The following is a 27,464-nucleotide window of genomic DNA, read 5'->3' on the forward strand; positions in this document are numbered from 1 at the left end:
AACTTTTGATTTGAGTAGATTTGTAGCTCAGATTGTAACTTTGCTCGTTGAGCTGGCAGATTTTTTCTCAGATGTTTTGTCACAGTGCTAGGTAACATCATCAACGAGCCTCTGATGAAGCGCTGCTGTTTTGTCTTGTTTGCTATTTGTATGTCTTGGTCTGTTGTGGTGAGTGATATCACATCCAGTTCTTTTTCTGAGAGGTTGGTAAATGGAGTCAAAATCGATATGTTAGTTAATGGAGCTCAGGTTTGAATGCCAGGCCTCTAGGAATTCCCGTGTGTGTCTTTGTTTAGCCTGTCCCACATTGTCCTAGTCAAACTGGTGTCCCTCTGTCTGTGTGTATGGATACCAATGATACTTGGTCTATCACTGTCAACTCCATTAACAAACATATCGATTTGGAGCCTATTTACCAACCTCAGAAAAAGAACTGGATGTGATATCACTCACCACAACAGACCAAAGCACACAAGTAGCAAGCAGGACAGAACACCAGCGCTTCATCGGAGGCTCATTGATGATGATACCTAGTATTGTGACAAAACATCTGAGAACAAATCTGCAAGCTCAGCTTCTGGTTGTATGTTTTCTCACTATCAAATGTAGCTATTTTGCTTTTTTTAATTTTGTAAAGCAGAAACATTAACATAGTTTAATATAATTAGACTATTGCTGAACAGTATAAAATTTATATTGAAGACCATATTGTATTCCAATTATATACATCGAGTTTGATTTTATTTGCCCTTTGTCCAAAATACTATAGTTATAAATAAATACAAATTAATACTAATAAAATAACTAATTTGGATCACAATAAATCTCTCAACCAAAAACTGTACTTAAAAGCAGCTGTAATTCAAAAAAGCACAACAGTTTTTTGTGTGGTTCATGTAGTATATGCATACCTTAAAGAACCAAGTATAATTTTTGGGCCCAAAGATGGGTTTCAAAAACTTTTGACAGAGTAGTCAGTACAGTAAACAGAAGGTGACATGTTGAACTTAAATGCAGACATTTACCATCTTGGTCCTATAAATTATAGCATCTAAACAACAATGACAGACCCAGTATACAGCAATTCTTTGCAGCATTTCTCATCACCTATGTACCCACATCAAAGTATACCAAGTTTCTACAAATATTAGCTCTGATGCTGTAGTATAAAACTAAAGCTCAATAGTTTAGACAAAAACTCTTAAAAATTAACAGGGTGAAAATATACAATCTTTAGTAAAGTAAATTCCTTCAGAATATTAAATTTTACTTTAACTGCATCTTTTGCGCTAGAATTTACCTTTCCTATCGGAAGCAGTGCTTTCTTTGACTAAATTATATACAATATATACCAAATCTCCGGTTCTAATTTTTACTTATGTGTAACTTGTTACAATAATCAATGATGATCACTATTCATATCCCCATCTCTATTGGAATTTGTTTTATTGTGTGTGTGTGTATGTATATATAAAACACACACATATATATATATATACATCTAACTTTCAAAGGATAAATTTAGGGATAATGTTTAAATTTATGGAGCTCTCTCAAATACCATTTTACTAAGTCATAGATTAATTGTATTTAGCTACAACTCTACAAACAAAAATAAAAAGTTTTCAACAAACAACTCCTATAAACAGGCTGAAAACAGTAGATTTATCTGCAATGTTAACCATGAAGACTAAAATTTGAGATAAAGAGTAAAATCCCGTTGGGTAAAATCAGTTAATACCTGTGCAATATTGCATCTACACAGCGAGCAGTTTATCTTCATTTTTAAATATTTAAATATTAACATTCTGTAAATTAGATAAATGTGCTTTGGAATTATCCAATTTTAAGATCAATTAAATCACACTAATGAAGTCACGTATGTATGACCTAGAGTCTTAATGCTTACATTTAGTTACACTGCAGCAAGCTACTTCAGAACATCAAAATATGGTGCTCGTGCGCTGTTTGATACTGTCTTGTTCCTACAAAACTCCACAACTTATTTTTAAAAAAAATTGGGAACAGCCACACAAGTATTTTTAATATCGCCACTTCAACTTGGACAGTGCCATAAAGCCCATGCGCTGAAAATCGAAGCCCATGCACTTAATACCAATCAGATTTCTGCTCCCAAGATTTCCTGCAAATTTTGCACTTAATGAAAATGGAATTACTCCCAAATGACTGCATAACATCGTTCTTCCTTTAACATTGCAGGCAGAGCATCATGGCAGCCATAATTACTAGTTAAGTGATTTAACAGAAATTAATGCATAGAAATGTCCTGCTCCAAGTTTTACATAAATTCGAGACAAAGGTTTTGGAGCTAGACAAAAACAAAAGTACTTTGGTTAAAATTCTTGATATCTTCAGTTTCTAAATAAAACAATGTTCCTTCATAGATACAGCACTCTCAGCCAAAGTTTAATAATGTGAACTATGCTGCAGTTTACCCCTCATCCACATAACTGCTTAGTCTGAGAAAAACATTCTTAAATTTCAACTACATCCTGTTACCACCAAATTAAGCAGAAAATAGGCCATTAATGCCAGACTATTCTATATTCAGTCCTGTATTAATAGATCAGAATACCAGTAATATAGCCAGATCTCAAATGTCTTTTTAGAAATAAAAATAAGCAACCAATTAAGCAGACTTCAGTCGAAAAATCTGCACTGCATGTACACTTCTTCTGTAGCTTTATATCCAAACTTTTGATAGAAGGCTTCATTCTTTGGTAGGCACTCTAGTGTAATTTTATAACAGTTGAGTTTCTTGCTGAGAAGTGTGAGGGCTGAAACTAACCTGTTAATAGGACAAAATATAGCTACAGGTTAGTAATAGTTCATTTATTTGCAAGCATGTATGAAAAGTTTTTTTTAAAAACAATAGGCCCTTTTAGGCAATATTTCAGGTAGAACTGCATGGAACATGTTACAGCAATATTACAGAAAATTCAAAATGCAATGCAATTATAGAACTAATCAACAGACGTTTTGAGAGACAGCAGGGTGAAATGTTTTTGTTAAAAATCATATTGTGAAGTGGTGAAGATTGTTAAGAAGAGTTTTTTTAAGCAAAGTCATAATCAAGATCATGAGAAGCCAATGCTAGACCACCAAACCAATCCAGGATTGACCATGAACTGTTCATGCACGAATAAACCAACAATCAAGGATCGTTTCTGGATATACGAGGGTAGTGACTTAGTAAGGGTTAACAAAGCCTGTGTTTTAGTGGTTCCATGTACAAAAAAGGTTAAAGACAGAAGAACGTGTATAGGCTAGGCACCCTGCCTTTTTAAGTATCATTTCTTTTGTATCTGTTATGATAAACCGAAGAAAACATTTATAGCTGTAAATGAGTTTTGTAACTAATCAGGACAAGCAACCTTAGTTTGGCTTTCTTAAAACCCAGTCTGTAATTTTAATTAATTAGAATTCAAAAACCTCAATCAAGGTGCACCTAAGAATATTACAGCTATGGAAACTAAGGCGAGGAACAGTGGGACATCCCCTCGGCATTGGCGTATGGACCCCTTCTTAATGAAAGATAGTAAATTTGTAAAGTACTTCTCTCAAGAATTTAAAACTTTTTTAGAAATTAATTCAGGTACAGCTAGCAACCCGTCAATGATGTGGGAGACCATCAAAGCTTACACGCGAGGCTTGATCATCTCCTACTCAGCGACCCAGAAGAAATTAAAGGGAGAACAACAGCGTCTGCTTGAAGCCCGCTTAAAAGCGGCTGAAACAGCATACACTGATAGACCCTCTATTAAATTGCAAAGGATTACAGCTCTTAGGACAGCTCTAAATACTACACTCACTCAAACGGCTAAGAGGGAAATATTATTTGCAAAGCAAAGGTTATATGAATATGGCGACAAACCGGGTAGATACTTAGCATTTCTTGCAAAGAAAAAAAAGGCCCCTCAGACTATTATGTCTATCAAGGAAAGTACGGGTATTTTGACTCATGATCATAAAAAGATTAATGCGACCTTTAGAAAATTCTATTCTGAGTTATATAAATCACAGGATTGTGAAGATAGGACGAAGAGGATGCACTCATTTTTTAAAAATTTGACTTTTCCAGACCTAACTCCGGAACAAGTATCGGTCCTAAATGCTCCTCTTACACCCCAAGAAATAGTTGATGCAATTAGGCACCTTCAAAATGGTAAGACGCCGGGCCCAGATGGCTTTCAAGCTGAATTCTATAAAGAATTTACAGAAATACTGGCTGGTCCACTTATGGACATGTATAACTATGCATATAGTCAGGGCTGTCTCCCGCCTTCGCTGAAAGAGGCAAATATCTCTCTTATCCTTAAAAAAGGAAAGGACCCAGAAGATTGTACATCATACAGACCAATATCCTTGCTAAATGTAGATTTTAAAATCCTCTCTAAAACGTTAGCACTGAGATTAGAAAGGATACTGCCACATATTATAAAGGAGGATCAGACGGGGTTTATTAAGGGCCGTAGATCATCCAATAATGTTAGAAGGGCTCTGAATATGATTCAAGCTTGTCATCAGGGAAAGATACCAGGAGTAGTGGTTTCATTAGACGCGGAAAAGGCATTTGATAGGGTCGAATGGTCATATTTGTTTTACACATTGGAGAGGTTTGGTGTTGGACAGGTGTTTACCAAATGGATCTCAACATTGTATAGTGATCCCAAAGCAGTTGTGGTTACCAATGGATTAGGCTCGGATAGCTTCAGTGTGGGTAGGGGCTGCCGTCAGGGATGTCCCCTCTCGCCATTGTTATTCACGCTAATAATTGAACCACTAGCAGAAGCTATACGAGCTGATCCTAATATAGTGGCCCCCAAGGATTGGTACAGGTAAACATAAAATTACCCTTTATGCAGATGATGTTCTTCTATTCCTCAGTAACCCTTTGATGTCCATACCTCGCTTAATCCAAGTTATTAATACATTTAGTGCATTCTCAGGCTATAAAATTAATTTTTCAAAATCGGAGGCTATGCCAATGGGTGGCCTTGCTGTGATACCCCACTTAGCGGACGGTTCCCTTTTTCCCTTTCGCTGGTCCCTGGAGGGTTTCTTATATTTAGGCATTTTTATTACTCCAGTATTTGGTCAGTTGTATAAGGCTAATTTTGTGTATTTATTGGAAAGGATAAGGCAGGACCTCCAGCGATGGGGAGACCTGCCAATTTCCTGGTTGGGTAGAATAGCATTAATCAAAATGAATATCCTGCCCCGTCTCCTATATCCTATGAGAATGCTTCCGGTGATGCTGCCGAGGACAGCTTTATGTAAATTATACGGCTGGCTGAGTTCCTTTATCTGGAACCATAGGCGGCCCCTCATTAAGCTGAAGAAGCTACAGCTTCCACAGGCAAGGGGTGGATTGGACTTCCCAGATTTTAGGAAATATCAATTAAGTTCCCTATTAAGTTATAAAACTGATTGGGTCTTGTCTGATCCACAATCAATCTGGTTGGACATCGAGGCTTCTCAAGTAAAATACCCACTTATTAACCTTTTATTCTCAGACAAGAGGAAAATCATTACAGATCACTGTAAAAACCCTATAATACTGAATACAATCAAGGCTTGGAATATAATGCGGCAAAATGAGGGTAATTCACATAAAACATCCCCCTATGCACCGATAGTGGGAGCATGGGGATTCCAACCGGGGTTAACAGATGCCACTTTTAAACTCTGGAGATCCAGGGGTATCTCATGTCTTGGGGATTTATTTAAAGATGGGGTCCTGATGTCTTTCGGACAGCTGCGTCAGAAATTCGGATTACCCAATGGAGATCTCTTTCGATACTTCCAAATTCGAGATTTTATACAGAAGAAGACTACGTTATTAGATAGTCTTTATAAATCCGATAGAGAATGTAGTGTCCTACGACCAGTGGGGGTATCTTCCGTCAGTAATATTTATCATTTGCTACATGATGAAGTATCGGGAGATATGGATAATCTGCTTAAAACATGGGATCAGGATCTGGGACTAGAAATCTCCACAGAAACGTGGAATGATATCTGGGAAAATGCTAGAAGAATTACTATTTGTAACAGAACCCAGGCTATCCAGCTGAAGATACTTCATAGGGCCCATATAGCACCGGTTCGATTGGCAAAATTTAAGGCAGGAGCATCTCCAATGTGTCCTAAATGCAAAATAGAGGTGGGCACTCTTGTACATTGCTTATGGACCTGTCATAAGATCCGTAGATATTGGACTAAAGTAGCAAGTACCCTGACAGAAATTTTAGGAACAGAAATAAAAGTGGACCCGTATCTCTCCTCTTGGGCTTTTCGAACTTTCCCTCCCTGGACACGTACGGGAAGAGACTATTTTCTATTCTTTCTTTCTGTGCAAGGAAAAATATTTTGATGAACTGGGTGGCGGAGGGCCCCCCTGGACTTTCAAATTGGCACAGACTAATTATGGAATGTATTCCCCTTGACTTCCTTACAAATATGGTGCACCGAAAGACCAAATTATTTTATAAAATATGGCAGCCCTTTTTGAATTACATAAATACAGATATTTCGGCTATCCTAACAAGGGCTTTTATTTAATTGAGACTATGAGCCTGGCTGGTCCGCGGCCCCTCGGGGGAGGAATCCCGCACGAATACGGGTTTTGTCATATCTGATGTTAACACATCCCGAGCATGTAAGAGACTTAAATATACACCCTGGTTAGTCGTAGGTTAGATTAGTAGATAGTTGAGTTTTGTTTGTTTGTTTTTTTTTCTTTTCGGTTTTTTTTTTGTTGTTTTGTTTTTTTTTTGTCAAATTTTGGCTATTGTATATTTGAGCTAATTGTATATCAATGTTTATATCTGAGAGTTTTGTTTATTTTTGTAAACTTGTAAAAATGTTAAATTTCTAATAAAAATATCTATAAAAAAAATATTACAGCACATACCATAACCCCAACCAAAAACAACACATATCAAGTTTGAATCCTTCCTTGGCTGTGTTATTCAGAGACAAATAGCCAAAGACATGAACTGAATTCAACATCTAAACTTCAAATTAGTTTCAGTGATGTTTGTGTTTACATAACGTATCTTTTTGAAAAAGCTACTTGTATGTATAACTTTAACTATTATATGTAATCACATAATCAAACGGGTTGGACAGAGTGGCAATGTAAATCATGTAGGAATAATAAAACTTGAGAAGTTTCTCTCCGACCCCCTCAGGTAATTCAAACCAGCTCTTTGCTGCTTGAAAATCTCAAAATGAATTGCATCAAAGTTGATGGTAGTTACCACTAGAACATTTACATCAAATGTCAGAAAAGCCAATAAATTTACTACACCCATGACAGCCAAGCAGATCAGGAATTGAAAGTCAGAGTCAGAGGTGTTGAGAAGACCTATGCTTTTAACTATTCTTCTTACCTATTTACACAACTACAATTTCTGAAAATGTGAAATCAAGGTGAAGATGAGCTCCTGGACTGCAAGGTCACTGACATTTGAAAAGATTAAATGAAAAGACAAGATCAATAGTGTGTGGGTTTTAAGAGTCTATTGATTGTAGGAAGAAGAGAAGGATTTCTCGTCTCAAGAATATTTATGTTCATTTGTGATGCTATGCTATTTCAAATGGTATACTGCCTCTTTAGTGCCAGGGTGAGGGACATAATATCATGAATAAGAAAGTTTCTGGAAAGAGAGCAGATAGAAACCATCACTTAGTTAAGAACAACTACCATAGGAAAGAATATAACAGTGGACTTTAGAGACCAGTTTCAGTAATTATGTTCTAAATTGAAGACCAAGGCAGAACAGAGGTATCTCACTATTACTCGATGTTACACACTGGTCGGGCATGGAGACAAAGGATTATGCACATCCATGTGATGTAGAAGGAGAACATTCCCATTCAGGAATGGGGTAGTAGAGACAAGAAGGGCCTTCCCTTGACTTGAATTCATTTAAGGAATGAATCAGACAGGCACTGGGAAGGATTCAATGAAGGTCAGAGGATAGCAACAAATGACAACATAGCTACAGAGTAGTACAGAATGTTCCGTGAACAAATGGAATTCCAGAAGTAGATGTAATTAGCACCTAGATAAACTCACCATGGTAATTCCCAATAGCAAATTACATAAATAAGATTCCAAAACACTTAAACTTACAGTTTCCCAAGTTGCCTTCCTCTGCATTCATCACTCACGACAACCTCTTCTATTCTCCCTCGCTAAATTTGAAAACAAAGAGAACCTCTGCTTCATTTATTGTTATATTTTAATGCTTAAATACTGACAAATTAATCTCTCAATGATTAAAAAATTGCTGCAACAGATGGTCTATCTACTACATGCACATTCATTTCATTTGCTTAATGTATACCCCGCTACAAAGCAGTTTTATCAACAAGTGTCAGTTCCAGAACTGAATAGAAAACTCATAACCAAACTAAAAGTAAACATTAACATTATAATATCCATTGAAGACCTACCTTTGCACAAGAATGTATAAATTTATGTTCAATTATTAACGTTGCTGTAGCAATAACTTGTCCAAGGTGCGTGTCTTCAATCACAACGGTATAATAATCTCCAGTTTGTTTCATGTGCTCAAATTTTTCTGTGAAGTTTAGAATATGATCAAAAAATAAATGCTTCAAAATGAAACATACTTTATATGATTAGCTCCAAAATATTTAAACATGTCAATCTACCACACAAATTCTAAAGATTTCTTTTCATCTAATTTTTCCAGTTATGCTTTTTCACATTATACATGTGAATGTTGGTACACAAGAAATTTGCTTCAGACAGACTGCTAATTTTTAAAAGATTTGTTAATGGGGTATAGCTTTGTCTAGCTATTTATTGATCATCTCTAATTGACCTGGAGAAGGTGATATGAGTTGCTGCCTTGAATTGCTGCAGTCCAATAGTGCTGCTAGGAAGGAAGAACCAAGATTTTGACACGGTGACAATGGCAGATCAGTGATACATTCCAAAATCAGAACAATGTTTGGCTTGGGGATGAACTTGGAGGTGGCTGTGTTCCCTTACTTGTCTTTTAAAATTATAGATACCATGAGCTTGGAAGGTGCAGTCAAAGTAGGCTTGGTGAGCTAATGCAGTGCACCTCGTAGATGGCCCACTCTGCTGCGATGAGTCAGTGAAGGAGAGAGTGACTGTTGAAAATGGCGGGTGAGGTGCCAATCAAGTGGGCTGATTTGTCCTGGATAGACCAACCTGAGGAACATCTGTAGTGATGACCTGGAGTGGAGATGATTAATCACCAACGACAACCAGCTTCCTTTGCGCTATACCACCAATCAAGATAGAGATTTCTCCCAATTCCCATTGACTGCAGCATTGCTAGGCTTCCTTGATGCCAAATTCAGTCAAATACTGCATTGATGTCAAAGCAGTTGCTCTCATTTCACTAAGCTGTCCCCAAAAACAGTGGCGTATTGGGAAGATAGGAAATGGAGCACTAACATTCTGCAGCAGTTTGTGGACAGGGTGGATGAATTGACAGACAAAGAAAGCTATACCTGCATGCTCACTTTCTGTTCCTGTACAGGTACATCCAAAACTCCCTAATCATTATTTTGAATGTTTGGAATTTGTAAAAATATTCTTTTTTTCATTTTTAATTATCAAAATGAATAATGGCTTACTCACTTAACCTGCCTATAATTTTTAGCAACATCTTTGTATCTTTCTCAAAGTTTACATTCCTTCATAAGCTTATAACACCAGCAAACTCGAATAAAGTCTTAATTAAAAATAGCTGAGGTTCAAGCACTGATTGTTATGGCTTTACACCATTTATAGTCTCCAGTTATACCTCTCCACTTTCTGTCCAATAACCAATTGTTCATATCTGATAATATTTTGCACCTATTTACTAACTTTTATGTTGTCCATTAATCTATTGTGTGACAGCTTATCAGATGTCTTTTAGGAATGTGAGTACACTATGTCTACTGACTCCTCTGTCTAGCCTATTTGTCACATTCACAAAAAGCTGTAACAAATACTATTTCCTTTCAGTAAAAGGGAAATAAGACTTACACAGTAATAGATTAAAGCATTTTTCTGACGACTGATATCAGTCTAACTAGCCTATAATTTTCTGTTATCTCTCCCTCATTTCTTATATAGCAATGTTGCAACTTCTTACCTTCCAATCTGATTTTCCTAGAATTTATAATAAACCATCCACTACCTTTAAAGCTACCTCTTAAACTCTTTGTGCCTCCTATACTGCTCACATTTACCCCAACGGCTGTAATACTGTTGCCTTGACCTTTCTCTTTAGACTTCTAAATTTCTCTTCACCTGACCTCATCCCACTTGTTTAGTTTAAGTGACTAAGTGGGAACCCACCTCAACTGAAGGGTGAAGGAGAACAAGGATGACAGTGCAGGAAGGGGCAGTAAAAGAGGGTGGGATTGACACAGGAGCAGAGCAAAGTATACAACAACCGCATCTTTCATTTGTCATATATCTCTCCCCACTATTTACTGCATTTTCTAATTCTGTGTCATTTGAAAAATTTGTAATCAAGTTTTTTTTAATAAAATTAATTTATGAACTTATACACTTATACTATTCCTCTTGTGTAAAATGGCAATGAGCCTCCCTGAATTGTTATGGTCCATGTGGTACCTCTTGTATTTTGTCACAGTTTTTAGGTTCAATTTAATAACTGGGCCATTTTAGAAAGCAGTTCAAAATTTCTTCACATTTTGATATGAAAGGAACAGCTTTATAGCACACTTAACATCATTACAAGAGAGAAAAACTGCTTAACAGTTTGAAATTGAATGCAGAATAATGTTGAAGGTGCTTGTCCACTTACTTATAAATATTTCAGGTGCAACTTGGTCTACTTTCGTTAACTGTGCAAGTACCTTAAAAAGACCTGTTTAAAAATCAAAATTAAATGAATTCCATCAGCATAGCCAAACGTTTTTGGTGCAATGAGTTCTATACAATCTGGTGCATTTTCACTTTGCATGAAAGTGTAAGACAGGTAATAGCAGGTTGGCAGCCAATTCTACATCTCTTCTGATTTTTATTTCCATTGATAACAAATCAGGACAGACAGATGTGGTAGTGGGAGAATGGCGGTTGAACCCACAACCCCGGATCTTATACAACCAAGGAAAGATCGATGCTAATCTGACTTACATAGAATATACAATATCCTTAAATGCTAAATGGATTAAATTATTTTAAAAGTGAGGTTGCAACAGGAAAGATGTTTTTGCTGTTTATTAGCAAAAGAGTTCCATTAAAGACATTCCTTTTACTAAACCCAAGGTTACATGTCAAGGTAGCATACATTCTGCAGAAGACCTTAGATATTGCAGATTTTGTGGTCCTGATGCTTCTTCAAACAATATCACATAACACTAGGTTATCGATCAACAGGTTTATTTAGAAGCACTAGCTTTCGGAGCGCTGTTCCTTCATCAGTGGTTGTGGATTGGTTCTGCGTCTGTATCAGACACAGAATTTCTCACAAAATTTTACAGTGTTTTGTAACTGAAATTATGTATTGAAAAAGACCTGGACTGTTTGTTAAGTCTCTCATCTTTTAGAATGAACATGTTGGTTTCAGTTCTTTCATATGTCAATCCTAGAACCTTTTTTAAAGTTACATTCTCAAGTGAACTTTAACAATAGGTGCAATGTCAGCCCGGATAATGCATTGTGAGCTGCCCTATGTGAGGCTGTCTTTGCTACAATGTTCAGACTGATTCTAATCTAAAAAAGGAATTTACAGCATCTTGCATGGATTCATGCAGTTACTGAGCAAAATAAAATGTAATTCTGCAAGTACAAATTCACCCCACAAATTTATGTGTGTGTGTGTAGCAGGGTATGAGTGTCTGTGAGAGAATGTGTATGTGTGAGAGTGTGAGCGTAAAGGGGTATAAGTCTCTGAGAGTGTGTGTGTGGGAGTGTATGCCTGAGCGTATGAGAGACAGCTTGTGTATGTATGAAACAGAGTCTGCATTAGTCTGCTCGGCCACTGTGCGTTGTTGTCTATCCCGAAGTCCGCCTTGGGAGGACAGTTACCCGAAGGTCAGAGGCCAAGTGTCCCGGATCACTGAAGTGTTAGCCAACCAAGGGGGAACATTCCTGTCTGTTGATTGTTGTGCGGTGTCCATTCATCCATTGCCATAGCCTCTGCTCGGTCTCAAAGGTTGCAAGAAGTGTCAGAGTGTCGACATGGATACCACAATTACGTATGGGGACACCTCCCACCGTGTACGTGGCAGGTACTCATGTGACTCAGCCAACATTGTCCATTTCATGCCCTGCAGGCAAGGATGCCCTGAGGCATGGTACATTGGCGAGACTGAGCAGAGATTATGGCAACGGAGGAATGGAAACCGCACAACAATCAACAGTCAGGAATTTTCCCTTCCAGTCGGAGAACACTTCAGCGGTCCGAGACATTCGGTCTCGGACCTTCAGGTGACCATTCTCCAAGGTGGACTTCGGGACAGGCAACAACGCAAAGTGGCCAGGCACAGGCTGATAGCTAAGTTTGGTACCCATGGGGATGGCCTCAACCGGAACCTTGGGTTCATGTCACACTACAGGTAACCCCATTGCGTGTGCACACACCCTCACTCACTCCTACAGACCCATACACTCATGCAGACCCTCTCTCATTCACAAGCTCACAGGTACCCTCTCACAGACTTACACCCCTTTACACTTACACTCACACATACATATTCACACACTCTCTCACAGACACTCATACCACCCCCCGCACACACTCACCCACATACACAAAAGTTTGTGGGGTGAATTTGTACTTGCAGAATTACATTTTATTTTGCTCAAAAACTGCGTGAATCCAAGTAAGATTCTGTAAATCCCTTTTTTAGATTATAATCAGTCTGACCATTGTGGCTCAGACAGTCTCACACAGGGCATCTCACACCTTCAATGCATTATCTGGGTCAACATTGCATCTATTGTTAAAGTTCACTTGAGAATGTAACTTTAAAAAAGTTATAGGATTTACATATGAAAGAACAGAAACCAACATGTTCATTCTAAAAGGTAAGAGACTTAACAAACAGTCCAGGTCTTTTTCAATACATAATTTCAGTTACATCACGCTTGCTATAGACTTTTGCGATAAATTCTGTGTCTTATGATATTATACTCCACAAGCACCTGATGAAGGAGCAGGGTCCGAAAGCTAGTGCTTCCAAATAAACCAGTTGGACTAAAACCTGGTGTCGAGTGATTTTTAACTTTGAATACCCCAATCCAACACCAGCACCCCCACATTAAAACAATATTTTAATACACATGGTTAAAGTATCAGCAGTTCTAACCCTAGCCCTATCATTGAGGATTCTGGGCAATCCAAGATGGAGGACAGGAAAAATTTCTGGCTGTAACAGCTGCTCTTTTTTTGAGGTATTTTAGGTGCTGGAGATGACTTCCTCGAATTCCAGGAGCAGCAATTACTGTTTTATATGATGTTGCATTGTTTTGGAACTTTGGTGAAAAAAAAGGTCAAAATAATAGCAGGTTTAAAAGGGAGAAGAACAGACAAAGGAAGCACATGGTGAGGACAGTGCAGGAGAGAGAGAGAGAGAGAGAGAGAGAGAGAGAAAAAAAAGGAGAACCTGCACAGTTACTGCCTTTGCTGTTTGAATTCATGTATCGCTGTTTCAAGACATCCAACACTTCCTCCTCTGTAATATGGACATTTTGCAAGGTATCACCATCTATTTCCCTACAGTCTACATCTTCCATATCCTTTTCCACAGTAAATACTGATGCAAAATATTAATTTAGTATCTCCCCCATTTTCCGTGGCTCCACACAAAGGCCGCCTTGCTGATCTTTGAGGGGCACTATTATCTCCCTAGTTACCCTTTTGTCCTTAATATATTTGTAAAAACTCTTTGGATTCTCCTTAATTCTATTTGCCAAAGCTATCTCATGTCCCCGTTTTGCCCTCCTGATTTCCCTCTTAAGTATACTCCTGCTTTCTTTATACTCTTTTAAGGATTCACTCGATCTATCCTGTCTATACCTGACATATGCTTCCTTCTTTTTCTTAACAAAACCCTCAATTTCTTTAGTCATCCAGCATTCCCTATACCTACCAGCCTTCCCTTTCACCCTGACAGAAATATACTTTCTCTGGATTTTTGTTATCTCATTTCTGAAGGCTTTCCATTTTCCAGCCATCCCTGCCTGCAAACATCTGCCTCCAATCAGCTTTCGAAAGTTCTTGCCTAATATTATCAAAATTGGCTTTCTCCAATTTAGAACGTCAACTTTTAGATCTGGTCTATCCTTTTCCATCACTATTTTAAAGTGCTCCCCCACTGACACCTCAGTCACCTGCCCTGCCTTATTTCCCAAGAGTAGGTTAAGTTTTGCACCTTCTCTAGTAGGTAAATCCACATACTGAATCAGAAAATTATCTTATACACACTTAAGAAATTCCTCTCCATCTAAACCTTTAACACTATGGCAGTCCCAGTCGATGTCTGGAAAGTTAAAATCCCCTACCATAACTACCCTATTATTCTTACAGATAGCTGAGATCTCCTTACAAGTTTGTTTCTCAATTTCCCTCTGACTACTGGGGGATCTATAACACAATCCCAATAAGGTGATCATCCCTTTCTTATTTCTCAGTTCCACCCAAATAACTTCCCTGGATGTATTTCCGGGACTATCCTTCCACAGCACAGCTGTAATGCTATCCCTTATCAAAAATGCCACTCCCCCTCTTCTCCTGCCTCCCTTACTATCCTTCATGTAGCATTTGTATCCTGGAACATTAAGCTGCCAGTCCTGCCCACCCCTGAGCCATGTTTCCGTAATTGCTATGATATCCCAGTCCCATGTTCCTGACCATGCCCTGAGTTCATCTGCCTTCCCTTTTAGGCCCCTTGCAATGAAATAAATGCAGTTTAATTTATTAGTCCTACCTTTTCCCTGCCTGCCCTGACATGAAAGATGTAGACAGGATAGATCGAATGAATCCTTAGAAGAGTATAAAGGAAGTAGAAGTATACTTAAGAGGGAAATCAGGAGGGCAAAACAGGGACATGAGATAGCTTTGGCAAATAGAATTAAGGAGAATCCAAAGAGTTTTTACAAATACATTAACGACAAAAGGGTAACTAGGGAGAGAATAGGGCCCCTCAAAGATGAGCAAAGTGGCCTTTGTGTAGAGTTGCAGAAAATGAGGGAGATACTAAATGAGTATTTTGCATCAGTATTTACTGTGGAAAAGTATATGGAAGATATAGAATGTAGGGAAATAGATGGTGACATCTTGCAAAATGTCCATATTACAAAGGAGGAAGTGCTGGATGTCTTGAAATGGTTAAAGGTGGATAAATTGCGTTCATTTCTGGTCTCCTTCTTATAGGAAAGATGTTGTGAAACTTGAAAGGGTTCAGAAAAGATTTAGAAGGATGTTGCCAGGGTTGGAGGATTTGAGCTATAGGGAGAGGCTGAACAGGTTGGGGCTGTTTTCCCTGGAGCGTTGGAGGCTGAGGGGTAACCTTATAGAGGTTTACAAAATCATGAGGGGCATGGATAGGCAAAGTCTTTTCTCTAGGGCCGGGGAGTCCAGAGCTAGAGGGCCTAGGTTTAGGGTGAGAGGGGAAAGATATGAGAGACACCTACGGGGCAACTTTTTCACACAGAGGGTGGTACGTCTATGGAATGAGTTGCCAGAGGAAGTGGTGGAGGCTGGTACAATTGCAACACTTAAGAGGCATTTGGATGGGTACATGAATAGGAAGGGTTTGGAGGGATATGGGCTGGGTGCTGGCAGGTGGGACTAGATTGGGTTGGGATATCTGGTCGGCATGAACGGGTTGGACCAATGGGTCTGTTTCCATGCTGTACATCTCTATGATTCTATGACTCTAATTGTCCACCTAGGTACTTCAGAACTCAATATAGAGTTTAATTTCAGAACATGATCCCCCTATTCCTTTTTTAGTTCCCTTCCCCACCAAGACCCCCAGGTCTTGTTGCATGTGGACTTCCCCCAGCATTGCCAACCCATTTGTCTCAGCATCTGTTGGCTTATTATCTGCAATCTCTTTGTTTGACTATCCTTCTTTTCTCTCTCTCTGGGCATCATTTCCATGCACTCTATTCTTCTGCTCTCCTCATCCTCTCAACACCACCCGTTATCAGCATTAATACGAACTTTTACAAGCTATTTTCAGTTCTGACAAAGGGTGGACTTAAACATTACCTTAAACTGGACTTAGACATTAACTCTGGAGAAAGTGAGGACTTGCAGATGCTGGAGATCAGAGTTGAGAGGGTGGTGCTGGAAAGGCACAACAGGTCAGGCAGCATCCGAGAACAGGAGAATCGATGAAGGGCTTCTGCCCGAAACGTTGATTCTCCTGCTCTTGGATGCTGCCTGACTTGCTGTGCTTTTCCAGCACCACACTCTCAACACTTAAACATTAACTCTGTTTCTCTCTCTACAGATGCTGCCAGACCTGCTGAGTTTCTCCAGTATTTTCTGTGATCTTTAAGACCCTCAGTTGATTCCAAAAAGGTGGACACACCAAGACTTTAGAATTAGAATTAGATTTACTGTCACATGTACTCAAGTACAGAGATACAGGAGTACAGCGAAAAGTGTAAAAGTCGCCATTTCTGGAACCACCTTAGGTACTAAGATACCTAGGTACAAATTAGAAAAATGAAAAAGTAAAGATGAAAATCAGCATTACTGTCCTTTATAAAGCTATGTACAAAGATACACAGATATATTTAGGTATAAATTCAAAACAAAAGAAATATGGGTCCAAGTTCAGCAATACAGTCTAAAGCAGGGAGTTCAAGCTGGCTTCACCTGAAGGGCAGGAATCCACAATGGGCTTCATCAGTGAGTTGATTAAACAGTTAACGTGCAAGCAAATATAGGTACTATTAACTTAGGATATATTAATATGTTTATGTTTTCTTCAGTCGATTTTCATATTGTTAGTTTTGAATACATAGACTAATGAACAAATTTCATAACACAATTTTGTTTTTTATTAAATCTTTGAGCCCAAAGACTGAAATGGTGGAAGGCATTTATCTTTGTTAGGGGCTTATGTGCGTTGAGTATCTGCAGCATACAACTGTCCATAGTTTGGTATTAGATTGGAAAAAGTGACAATGGTTATTTCTGTGCAAAGTGAAAAAACTCACACAAGCGCTTAAGTAAAGAATAATGGTAGAAAATAAAGATGGATAGGTGGATAGATAAACGACAAAACTAACTATAGTCCTAACTTTTTCTTATCTAATGAACATCCAAGAAAAATAGAAAGTATATGTTTTGAACTGAAATTGTACTAGAGAGATGAGTGACAGGTATCGTTCCTTCTCTGCATGTTCCTAAACTATATACAGTAGAACTGAATCAGGAACCAACGACAGTTTGGAGGTTTCAAACAGGTTAGATTTATCATACCGATTGCAAATTTATTTCCATTATTACATAGACATCATTTCATTATTCAAATAATAGTTAAGTTTCAACAAACATGAAAATAACGCTTCAGTCAAAGTTATTGAGAATTAATATTGAATTCTTACAAGTTTAGTAGTGAAAAGAAGTTGCATAAATACATTCAACAATAAAGCAAATGTCTCCAAAAGTATTTCCAAAAATTAGACTGAAAAATTGTTTTGAATTTTAATTTCTTCAATTGATCCTTTATTTGAAAACTTTATTGATTTTGTATTGCTATATGCTTGTAAGATGTAAATTACAGTTCATAAAGTACCTCTATTGAAGTCAGCAGTACAGAGAGGCCTCATAACTAATCCAACCCCAGGGTTCAGAGGAGAAATTTCAGGAGAGAATTTCACCATATTCTGGCTCCAATCCAGGTCACGTAACATGATCGGATCAAACAAGGGTGTGTCATCAAGAATCATGGCAGGAGAAGAACACAGTTGATACACTGAATTAAGGAAATATTAAATGCTTTGAAAATCTTAATCAAAGATGCATTTTCTCAGATCAGATTAGTACAACTCCTAAACATAGTCAAAACAAATCTTTCTTTGTAAATTGAGTTTCTTTCACTGGTTTGTTTTACATTATTGCAAGTGGTTGAAACTGTGCATAAATTCTCAAAGCAAATGTATTTAAGGAGTGACAGTTATGGCGTACAAATGTAATAGGAGCATGAAGCAGTAAAGAAGTTACTACAAGTGAAGATCAAATGATTAGATCACTGACTAAAACTTTTCAAGTACGATCATCATTGGCGATCTACCACAATGAACAGGGAAGAGACAATTCAGATGCAAACTAAGCATATTCCTTTGGAAAGGAATATTTCTAGCTTCCAAAGCTAATGCTACCAAGATGGCAAAACAAGTAAGTTTAAAAATAAAACAGGAACAGCAGGCTTATGACAAAATAATAGCTAATAATGATAAAAAAATCACAACACCAGGTTATAGTCCAACAGGTTTAACTGAAAGTACACTAGCTTTCGGAACGTCACTCCTTCATCAGGTGGTTGTGAAGGACACAATTGTAAGGCACAGAATTTATAGCAAAAGTTTACATTATGATGTAACTGAAATTACACATTGAAAAATACCTTGTGTAAGACTTAAGACACTCTACACTCACATACACTCTCTCTCTCACTCACAACCCCCCAACACAGACAGACAGGCAGACAGACACACACACACACACACACACACACAAAGACCCACATGCACACATATACGTTTGTGGGGTGAATTTGTATTTGCAGAGTTACATTGTACTTTGCTCAAAAACTGCGTGAATTCATGTAAAACTCTTATCTCACTTTTTAGATTAGAATCATGGCATAGACAGAACACAGGGGGCTAACAACTTTAATATATTGTCTAGCTAACACCAATTGTTACAGTTAACCTGAGAATGCAACTTTTAAAAATAGGTTTTATGATTTACACATGAAAGAAGTGAAACTATCATGGTATTCGAACAGATGAAAGACTCAACAGAAAATCAAGGTATTTTTCAATGTATAATTTCAGTTACATCACACTATAAACTTTTGCTATAAATTCTGTGCCTTACAATTGTGTCCTCCACAACCACCTAATGAAGGAGCGGCGCTCTGAAAGCTAGTGTGCTTTCAATTAAACCTGTTGGACTAAAACCTGGTGTTGTGTGATTTTTAACTTTGTACACCCCAGTCCAACACCGACATTTCCAAATAATAGCTAATAATGAGGATGACTAGAAAAAAATGACAAGAGGAAACTGAAAAATGCAATGCAGAAGACAAAGTTACTGGGAAAAATTAGCATGCAACATGAAATTGAACATTCAAATATTTTATATTCACAAAATAGGTAAGTGGTTATTGGGGAGTAACTTATGCCTATCAAGGGCTCAAAGAGAAATATTCATGCAGAGGCCAAGGATTTGGGGATGCAAGTATTAAATATTTTGAATTGCCCTTCACAAGCTGAAAATGCAGGTCCTGGGCCTCCTCCACCACCATTTCCTCACTACCTGACATCTGGAGGAAGAACACCTCATCTTCGGCCTCAGAACACTTCAACCCCAGGGCATCAATGTGGATTTCACCAATTTCCTCATTTCCTCTCCCTCCACGTTACTCCAGTTCCAACCTTCCAGCTCATGACCAGTCCTACCTGCCAATCCTCCTTCCCACCTATCCGCTCCACCCTCCTCTCTGACCTATCACCTTCATCTCCACCCCCATCCACCTACTGTACTCTTTGCTACCTTTTTTCCAGCCCCACCCCCTTCCATTTGTCTCTCCACCCTGGAGGCTCCCTGCCTTCAGTCCTGGTGAAGGGCTTTTGCCCGAAACGTCAATTTTCCTGCTCCTCAGATGCTGCCTGACCGGTTGTGCTTTTCCAGCACCACTCTAATCTAGTCTCTGATTTCCAGCATCTGCAGTCCTCACTTTTGCCTAAAACAGAGGGAAGTCTGGTAATATGATAATAAATAGGGAAAACATCTTTAAAAAGCATTACTGAAAATTAGTATATTACCTAGTCTAGGTGAAATGCATCCTCAATTACTTAAAATAAGTGGTTTCACCACCTGTCCATTTCCCTAACTATAGGATTCCCTATGACTGCTGCATTTCTGCTCTTTATCCTGCATGGCATCAAATCTCTAATAGTCCAAGGATGGGAATCTTACTGCTAAATTGTTTTGTGGAAAACGTGCACATAGGATCTTACTTGAAAAGCTGTAGTCAATGATCCAATCATTTGGCGTTTTCTGAGTTGTAATTTGCTTTAGAAGCAACATTTTAAAAGTAAACAATAATTGTTCACTATAACTAAGCTGAAGAACACCTCCATCTCATTCCATTTTTTAAAAATTCTATTTTACAAATTTCTGTTGTATATTTAAATATGGAATTGCCTTCATTCAAGTCTTCCCCAAAATTCTAAAATGATTTAACTTTGGAAGATATATTAATGCTAAAACATACTGTAATTCTTCCAGGGTTTTGCTAAATCTACAAGCTGCACTGAACTTATACAACTTAACTTGTATGCCTGCCTTTAGGGCCTCTATCAACAGTATTCCCTAAGTGGAAGAACATGGAATCTTCCCAGTTCCAGATATGGGGCCAAAATGTCAATTCCTCTAATGGCATACAAAATGATCAATTCTTTTCCCTTCTGCTGCACCCGTGTCAGAAAGTATCCAACTTTGATAGTGCGTTGTCACTAAATTCCCTTGCCTTATGCATCATATTAGTGCAGGGTTTCCCAAATTGGTGAGGTCATGAGATCTGAGACATTAATGAGTGCCATGGAAATCTAGAGTTATAACAGTTGCATTCCTTATCTAACAGGCTCTGATCTCACCGAGGGGTCAAGACCATTTTCAGTCCACATTAGGAAAATACTTGGGGAACTGTGAGTTGGAGCACTAATGTCATAGCCAAAGTAATGCTAATGGTTAAATAAATAATGAGATAACTTTCCAAAATGGGATTTTTCAACACGGAACTTCAAAGATTACTTCAGAGAAAAATATGAATGAAACACAAAAGAGAGAGTATCTTATGTTTGTGTAATCATAAAAAATATGGTCCAGACAGAACCTTACAGGCTAGTATCTCTTTACACATTGGAGGATAAACAACTATCTTCAACTATTGCATGTGTATCAACATTCAGTGGATAAGTGAGTGAATTCCACATTAGTAGGATCTTACTTGAAAAGCTGTAGTCAATGATCCAATCATTTGGCGTTTTCTGAGTTGTAATTTGCTTTAGAAGCAACATTTTAAAAGTAAGCATTACCGACTGGTATCCAATGCGAATCTATCCCTGTAACTTGAGGTATGACACAGAAAGTGTCATTTTGCAACTTGTGCAAGACATGTAATTGCTGCAGACAAAAAACTCATTTTTGTTTAATATTTAACATTGTATTAGTTTCTTTAATTCTGCTAAAGTATTAAAAATAAACATAAATTATATCCAGTTTAAATTAATTAAGATTTTCATCATCTAGAGAGCTAGAAAGGTCAAACTATTTTATTCTAAAATTATGTTGTAGGATTTATTCATATGCATTTCTAGTTTAAAGCTGGCTTGTTAAACTGTTTGTTCAATTTTTAAAGTTTGACTGTGATGTTTAAAGACATTTTAAAGTTTAGATAGATATTGAGAAAAAGGAGATCACTGTGCAAGAATATTAATTTAGCATAGCAACTTTAAGGTGTTTTAGACTTAGAGTCATACACAATGGAAACAGACCCTTCTGGTCTATCCTTTTCCATCACTATTTTAAAACGAATACCAGAAGTACCACTGAAGTTTAATAACAATTGGAATAAAAATATTCCTAGTGTTCTTTCCTTGTTGTTAAGGGTTTAACAAATCTTTTTTTTTGGTTGCTCACATTTGAAGCCGAGAGGAGTGTCATCACACCACTTTTCTTTTGGTTACTTATTAGCAAGCAGTGATCAATCACATATTGTAAAATAGAAGTCTGAATACAAAATGACAGCAGGGCTAGGTCAATATTATATAATTGCGCAACCCAAACACAAGTGGCATATAACTAAATCTCCTCCTTCCACTTTCAGGTGCTCTACAATGCTGGTTGATCACCTTCCTGTTCCCCATAATCTTTTGACAGATGGTTTCCAGCTCAATACCCCTCGTCCTGCAAACCTTCCCTGTTCATCTTGATAGGTACAACACTGGTACTCAGTTTGCCAACACAGAAGTCATTAAGTATTTCTATTCATATTTTGACCAAATGTTTGCTGTGTGTAAAAGGTTTATAAATATTACCAATATGTAACAAATTAATTGTTTTCTAGGGCACAGTATATTAGTCAACAGTTTGAAATTGATTTGAGCTGTTTTGTTAGTGCTCAATGCTGACATCAGGTGCAAAACAAATGTGTTTAACTCCCCAACAAAGGATTATTTTAAAATTTAGTTTTAGAAATTAGCTTCATATTAGTTCCAAATGACAACTCAGGGGAGCAACTATAATTATAAATACAATGCAAATTGCTTTATAATTTAATACTATTTACTTGCAATGCCAACTTGACCATTCACAGAATATCTATTTTGCATGTTACGGAAGTGGATTAATAAAGAGGAGGATGTAGAAAATGAGAACACAAAACTCACATTCATAAACAATAGTGACACAAAGCTACCAAAGACTAAGTTTCAACTTTAACTGCCTTTTTCAATTTTCTTCAGTTTTGCACACACAGAATTTCTATTTCATTGAGGATAATCAAATCCCTCTATCATCAATTTAAATATTCTGTTTTTCTATCCTTCCAACAAAAATGAACCTCATTTTCCCACATTATACAGCATCTATCAAAAGACTTGTAGACTGTCTGCTGGTCACTCCCACACAGAGTGGGGGTAGGGGGCACTGTCTGCTGGACACTCCCACGCAGAGCAGGGGGGCACTGTCTGCTGGACGTTCCCACTCAGAGGAAGCACTGCCTGCTGGTCACTCTCTCAGTTCTTACTGGGTTCAGTTATTACTGCGTAGAAAGTGAGGACTGCAGATGCTGGAGATCAGGGTGGAGACTGTGGTGCTGGAAAAGTACAGCAGGTCAGGCAGCATCCGAACAGCAGGAAAATTAATGTTTCGGGCAAAAGCCCTTCATCAGAAATTATTACTATGTTCAGCTCTAGCTGGGTTTAGTTATCGCAAGATTCACTTATCTCTGGGTTTAGCTAATACTAGGTTTAGTTGTTGGCAGGTTTAGTCCAAGCTAAATTTAGTTATTACTGGGATTAGTAATTATTAGGTTTAGTTATAGCCGGGTTTAGTTGTTGTTGGGGTTAGTTCTAGCCGGGTTTAGTTGTTGCTAGGTTAGGTTCTAGCCAGGTTTAGTTGTTGATGGGTTTGGTTATATCCGGGTTTAGTTGTTGCTAGGTTTGGTTATAGCCAGGTTTGGTTATAGCTGGGGTTAGTTCTAGCTGGGTTTGGCTTTTGCCAGGTTTAGTTACAGCTGGATTTGGTTATTGCCAGGTTTAGTTATAGCTGGGTTTAGTTGTTGCTGGGGTTAGTTCTAGCCGGGTTTAGTTATAATTGGGGTTAGTTCTAGCTGGGTTTGGTTATTGCCGGGTTTAGTTATAGCTGGGGTTAGTTCTAGCTAGGTTTGGTTATTGGCAGGTTTAGTTATAGTCGGGTTTAGTTGTTGCTGGGTTTAGTTCTAGCCAGGTTTAGTTGTTGCTGGGTTTGGTTATTGCCAGGTTTAGTTATAGCTGGCGTTAGATCTAGCTGGGTTTTGTTTTTGCCTGGTTTAGTTATAGCCGGGTTTGGTTATAGCTGGGGTTAGTTGCCGCTGGGTTTGGTTATTGCTGGGGTTAGTTATAGCTGGGAATAGTTGGTGCCGGGGTTAGTTGTTGCCGGGGTTAGTTGTTGCCGGGGTTAGTTATAGCCGGGGTTAGTTATAGCCGGGGTTAGTTATAGCCGGGGTTAGTTATAGCCGGGGTTAGTTATAGCCGGGGTTAGTTGTTGCCGGGGTTAGTTGTTGCCGGGGTTAGTTGTTGCCGGGGTTAGTTGTTGCCGGGGTTAGTTATAGCCGGGGTTAGTTATAGCCGGGGTTTGGTTATTGCCGGGGTTTGGTTATTGCCGGGGTTTGGTTATTGCCGGGGTTAGTTGTTGCCGGGTTTGGTTATAGCCGGGGTTAGTTATAGCCGGTTTTAGTTATAGCTGGGGTTAGTTGTTGCCGGGTTTGGTTATAGCTGGGATTAGTTGTTGCCGGGTTTGGTTATAGCTGGGATTAGTTGTTGCTGGGGTTAGTTATAGCTGGGGTTAGTTGTTGCCGGGGTTAGTTATAGCCGGGTTTGTTATAGCTGGGGTTAGTTGTTGCCGGGTTTGGTTATAGCAGGGGTTAGTTATAGTTGGGGTTAGTCGTTGCCGGGTTTGGTTATAGCTGGGGTTAGTTGTTGCCGGGTTTAGTTATAGCCGGGTTTGGTTATAGCCGGGGTTAGTGATAGCTGGGGTTAGTTGTTGCCGGGTTTAGTTATAGCCGGGTTTGGTTATAGCCGGGTTAGTTATAACTGGGGTTAGTCGTTGCCGGGTTTGGTTATAGCTGGGGTTAGTTGTTGCCGGGTTTAGTTATAGCCGGGTTTGGTTATAGCTGTGGTTAGTTATAGCTGTGGTTAATTATAGCTGGGGTTAGTTATAGCTGGGGTTAGTTATAGCTGGGGTTAGTTATAGCTGGGGTTAGTTATAGCTGGGGTTAGTTATAGCTGGGGTTAGTTATAGCCGGGTTTGGATTCCTGAAGAAGGGCCTGTGCCCGAAACGTCGAATCTCCTGTTCCCTGGATGCTGCCTGACCTGCTGTGCTGTTCCAGCAATAAAGTTTCAACTTAGTCGTTGCCGGGTTTGGTTATAGCTGGGGTTAGTTGTTGCCGGGTTTAGTTGTTGCCGGGTTTGGTTATAGCTGGGATTAGTTGTTGCCGGGGTTAGTTGTTGCCGGGTTTGGTTATAGCTGGGGTTAGTTGTTGCCGGGTTTGGTTATAGCTGGGGTTAGTTGTTGCTGGGTTTAGTTATAGCCGGGGTTAGTTATAGTTGGGGTTAGTCGTTGCCGGGTTTGGTTATAGCTGGGGTTAGTTGTTGCCGGGTTTGGTTATAGCCGGGGTTAGTGATAGCTGGGGTTAGTTGTTGCCGGGTTTAGTTATAGCCGGGTTTGGTTATAGCTGTGGTTAGTTATAGCTGTGGTTAATTATAGCTGGGGTTAGTTATAGCTGGGGTTAGTTATAGCTGGGGTTAGTTATAGCTGGGGTTAGTTATAGCTGGGGTTAGTCGTTGCCGGGGAGAAAGTGAGGTCTGCAGATGCTGGAGATCAAAGTTGAAACTTTATTGCTGGAACAGCACAGCAGGTCAGGCAGCATCCAGGGAACAGGAGATTCGACGTTTCGGGCACAGGCCCTTCTTCAGGATTAGTTGTTATAGCCGGGGTTAGTTGTTGCCGGGTTTGGTTATAGCTGGGATTAGTTGTTGCTGGGGTTAGTTATAGCTGGGGTTAGTTGTTGCCGGGGTTAGTTATAGCCGGGTTTGTTATAGCTGGGGTTAGTTGTTGCCGGGTTTAGTTATAGCCGGGTTTGGTTATAGCAGGGGTTAGTTATAGTTGGGGTTAGTCGTTGCCGGGTTTGGTTATAGCTGGGGTTAGTTGTTGCCGGGTTTAGTTATAGCCGGGTTTGGTTATAGCCGGGGTTAGTGATAGCTGGGGTTAGTTGTTGCCGGGTTTAGTTATAGCCGGGTTAGTTATAACTGGGGTTAGTCGTTGCCGGGTTTGGTTATAGCTGGGGTTAGTTGTTGCCGGGTTTAGTTATAGCCGGGTTTGGTTATAGCTGTGGTTAGTTATAGCTGTGGTTAGTTATAGCTGTGGTTAGTTATAGCTGGGGTTAGTTATAGCTGGGGTTAGTTATAGCTGGGGTTAGTTATAGCTGGGGTTAGTTGTTGCTGGGTTTAGTTATAGCCGGGTTTGGATTCCTGAAGAAGGGCCTGTGCCCGAAACGTCGAATCTCCTGTTCCCTGGATGCTGCCTGACCTGCTGTGCTGTTCCAGCAATAAAGTTTCAACTTAGTCGTTGCCGGGTTTGGTTATAGCTGGGGTTAGTTGTTGCCGGGTTTAGTTGTTGCCGGGTTTGGTTATAGCTGGGATTAGTTGTTGCCGGGTTTGGTTATAGCTGGGGTTAGTTGTTGCTGGGTTTAGTTATAGCCGGGTTTGGTTATAGCCGGGGTTAGTTATAGTTGGGGTTAGTCGTTGCCGGGTTTGGTTATAGCTGGGGTTAGTTGTTGCCGGGTTTGGTTATAGCCGGGGTTAGTGATAGCTGGGGTTAGTTGTTGCCGGGTTTAGTTATAGCCGGGTTTGGTTATAGCCGGGGTTAGTTATAACTGGGGTTAGTCATTGCCGGGTTTGGTTATAGCTGGGGTTAGTCGTTGCCGGGTTTAGTTATAGCTGGGGTTAGTTATAACTGGGGTTAGTCATTGCCAGGTTTGGTTATAGCTGGGGTTAGTTGTTGCCGAGTTTAGTTATAGCTGGGGTTAGTTATAGCTGGGGTTAGTCGTTGCCGGGTTTGGTTATAGCTGGGGTTAGTTATAGCTGGGGTTAGTCGTTGCCGGGTTTGGTTATAGCCGGGGTTAGTTATAACTGGGGTTAGTCATTGCCGGGTTTGGTTATAGCTGGGGTTAGTCGTTGCCGGGTTTAGTTATAGCTGGGGTTAGTTATAACTGGGGTTAGTCATTGCCAGGTTTGGTTATAGCTGGGGTTAGTTGTTGCCGAGTTTAGTTATAGCCGGGGTTAGTTATAGCTGGGGTTAGTTATAGCCGGGGTTAGTTGTTGCCGGGTTTGGTTATAGCCGGGGTTAGTTATAGCCGGGGTTAGTTATAGCCGGGGTTAGTTATAGCCGGGGTTAGTTATAGCCGGGGTTAGTTATAGCCGGTTTGAGTTATTGCTGCTGACACGGGCCAATTGTCAGCGTGGCTGCTGCCACCCAGAGCCTGGCAGGAAGCTGCACTCCGGGGGGAGTGTGTGTGTCTCTCTCACGGCCTCACAGAAAAAACAGCCGTCACAGGCGATGGGGAAGGAGGAGGAGGCGAAGCCGAGAGGCGACAAGCGACAGTACTCACCCGCACAGAGAAGCTCTCGAGCGGCTTCCTTTCCGGATTCGAGCCGCGCGGGAGGAGCCTAACCGTCAACTAGTGACGTGGCACAGGGGGCACGCGCCGACGCGATGACGTCTGAGCGGGGGGTACGCAGCAGGCTGGAGAGAGGGAATGGGAAAGACAGGGAGAGAGAGAGAGAACCTGGAGAGAAGGAGTGGGAGAGAGAGAGAGAACCTGGAGAGAAGGAGTGGGGGAGAGAGAAAGAGAACTAGAGAGGAGTGAGACAGAGAGACAAAGAGAACCTGGA

General features: G+C 39.5%; 1 protein-coding gene across 2 annotated transcripts; it reads right to left on the bottom strand.

The window, feature by feature from the left end:
* Positions 1-1,451: 1,451 nt before the first annotated feature.
* gnpnat1 (glucosamine-phosphate N-acetyltransferase 1) lies at positions 1,452-27,446 on the bottom strand. Of its 2 annotated transcripts, none has more exons than XM_087989861.1 (6): positions 27,182-27,446; positions 17,815-17,994; positions 10,857-10,919; positions 8,488-8,615; positions 8,165-8,226; positions 1,452-2,809 (listed from the first exon to the last, which is right to left on the bottom strand). In XM_087989861.1, the coding sequence occupies exons 2-6, from the start codon at positions 17,966-17,968 to the stop codon at positions 2,662-2,664; spliced, it is 555 nt and encodes a 184-aa protein (XP_087845987.1). In that variant the 5' UTR covers positions 17,969-17,994; positions 27,182-27,446; the 3' UTR covers positions 1,452-2,661. The 2 variants fall into 2 exon arrangements, with proteins under 2 accessions (XP_087845987.1, XP_043553598.1); XM_043697663.2 differs by lacking the exon at positions 27,182-27,446 and adding an exon at positions 20,267-20,366.
* Between the last annotated feature and the right edge of the window lie 18 nt (positions 27,447-27,464).

The sequence above is a fragment of the Chiloscyllium plagiosum genome, unplaced genomic scaffold (assembly GCF_037043375.1).
Source record: "Chiloscyllium plagiosum isolate Xiang-an unplaced genomic scaffold, Cpla_swu_hap1 HiC_scaffold_8, whole genome shotgun sequence".
Taxonomy (NCBI): domain Eukaryota; kingdom Metazoa; phylum Chordata; class Chondrichthyes; order Orectolobiformes; family Hemiscylliidae; genus Chiloscyllium; species Chiloscyllium plagiosum.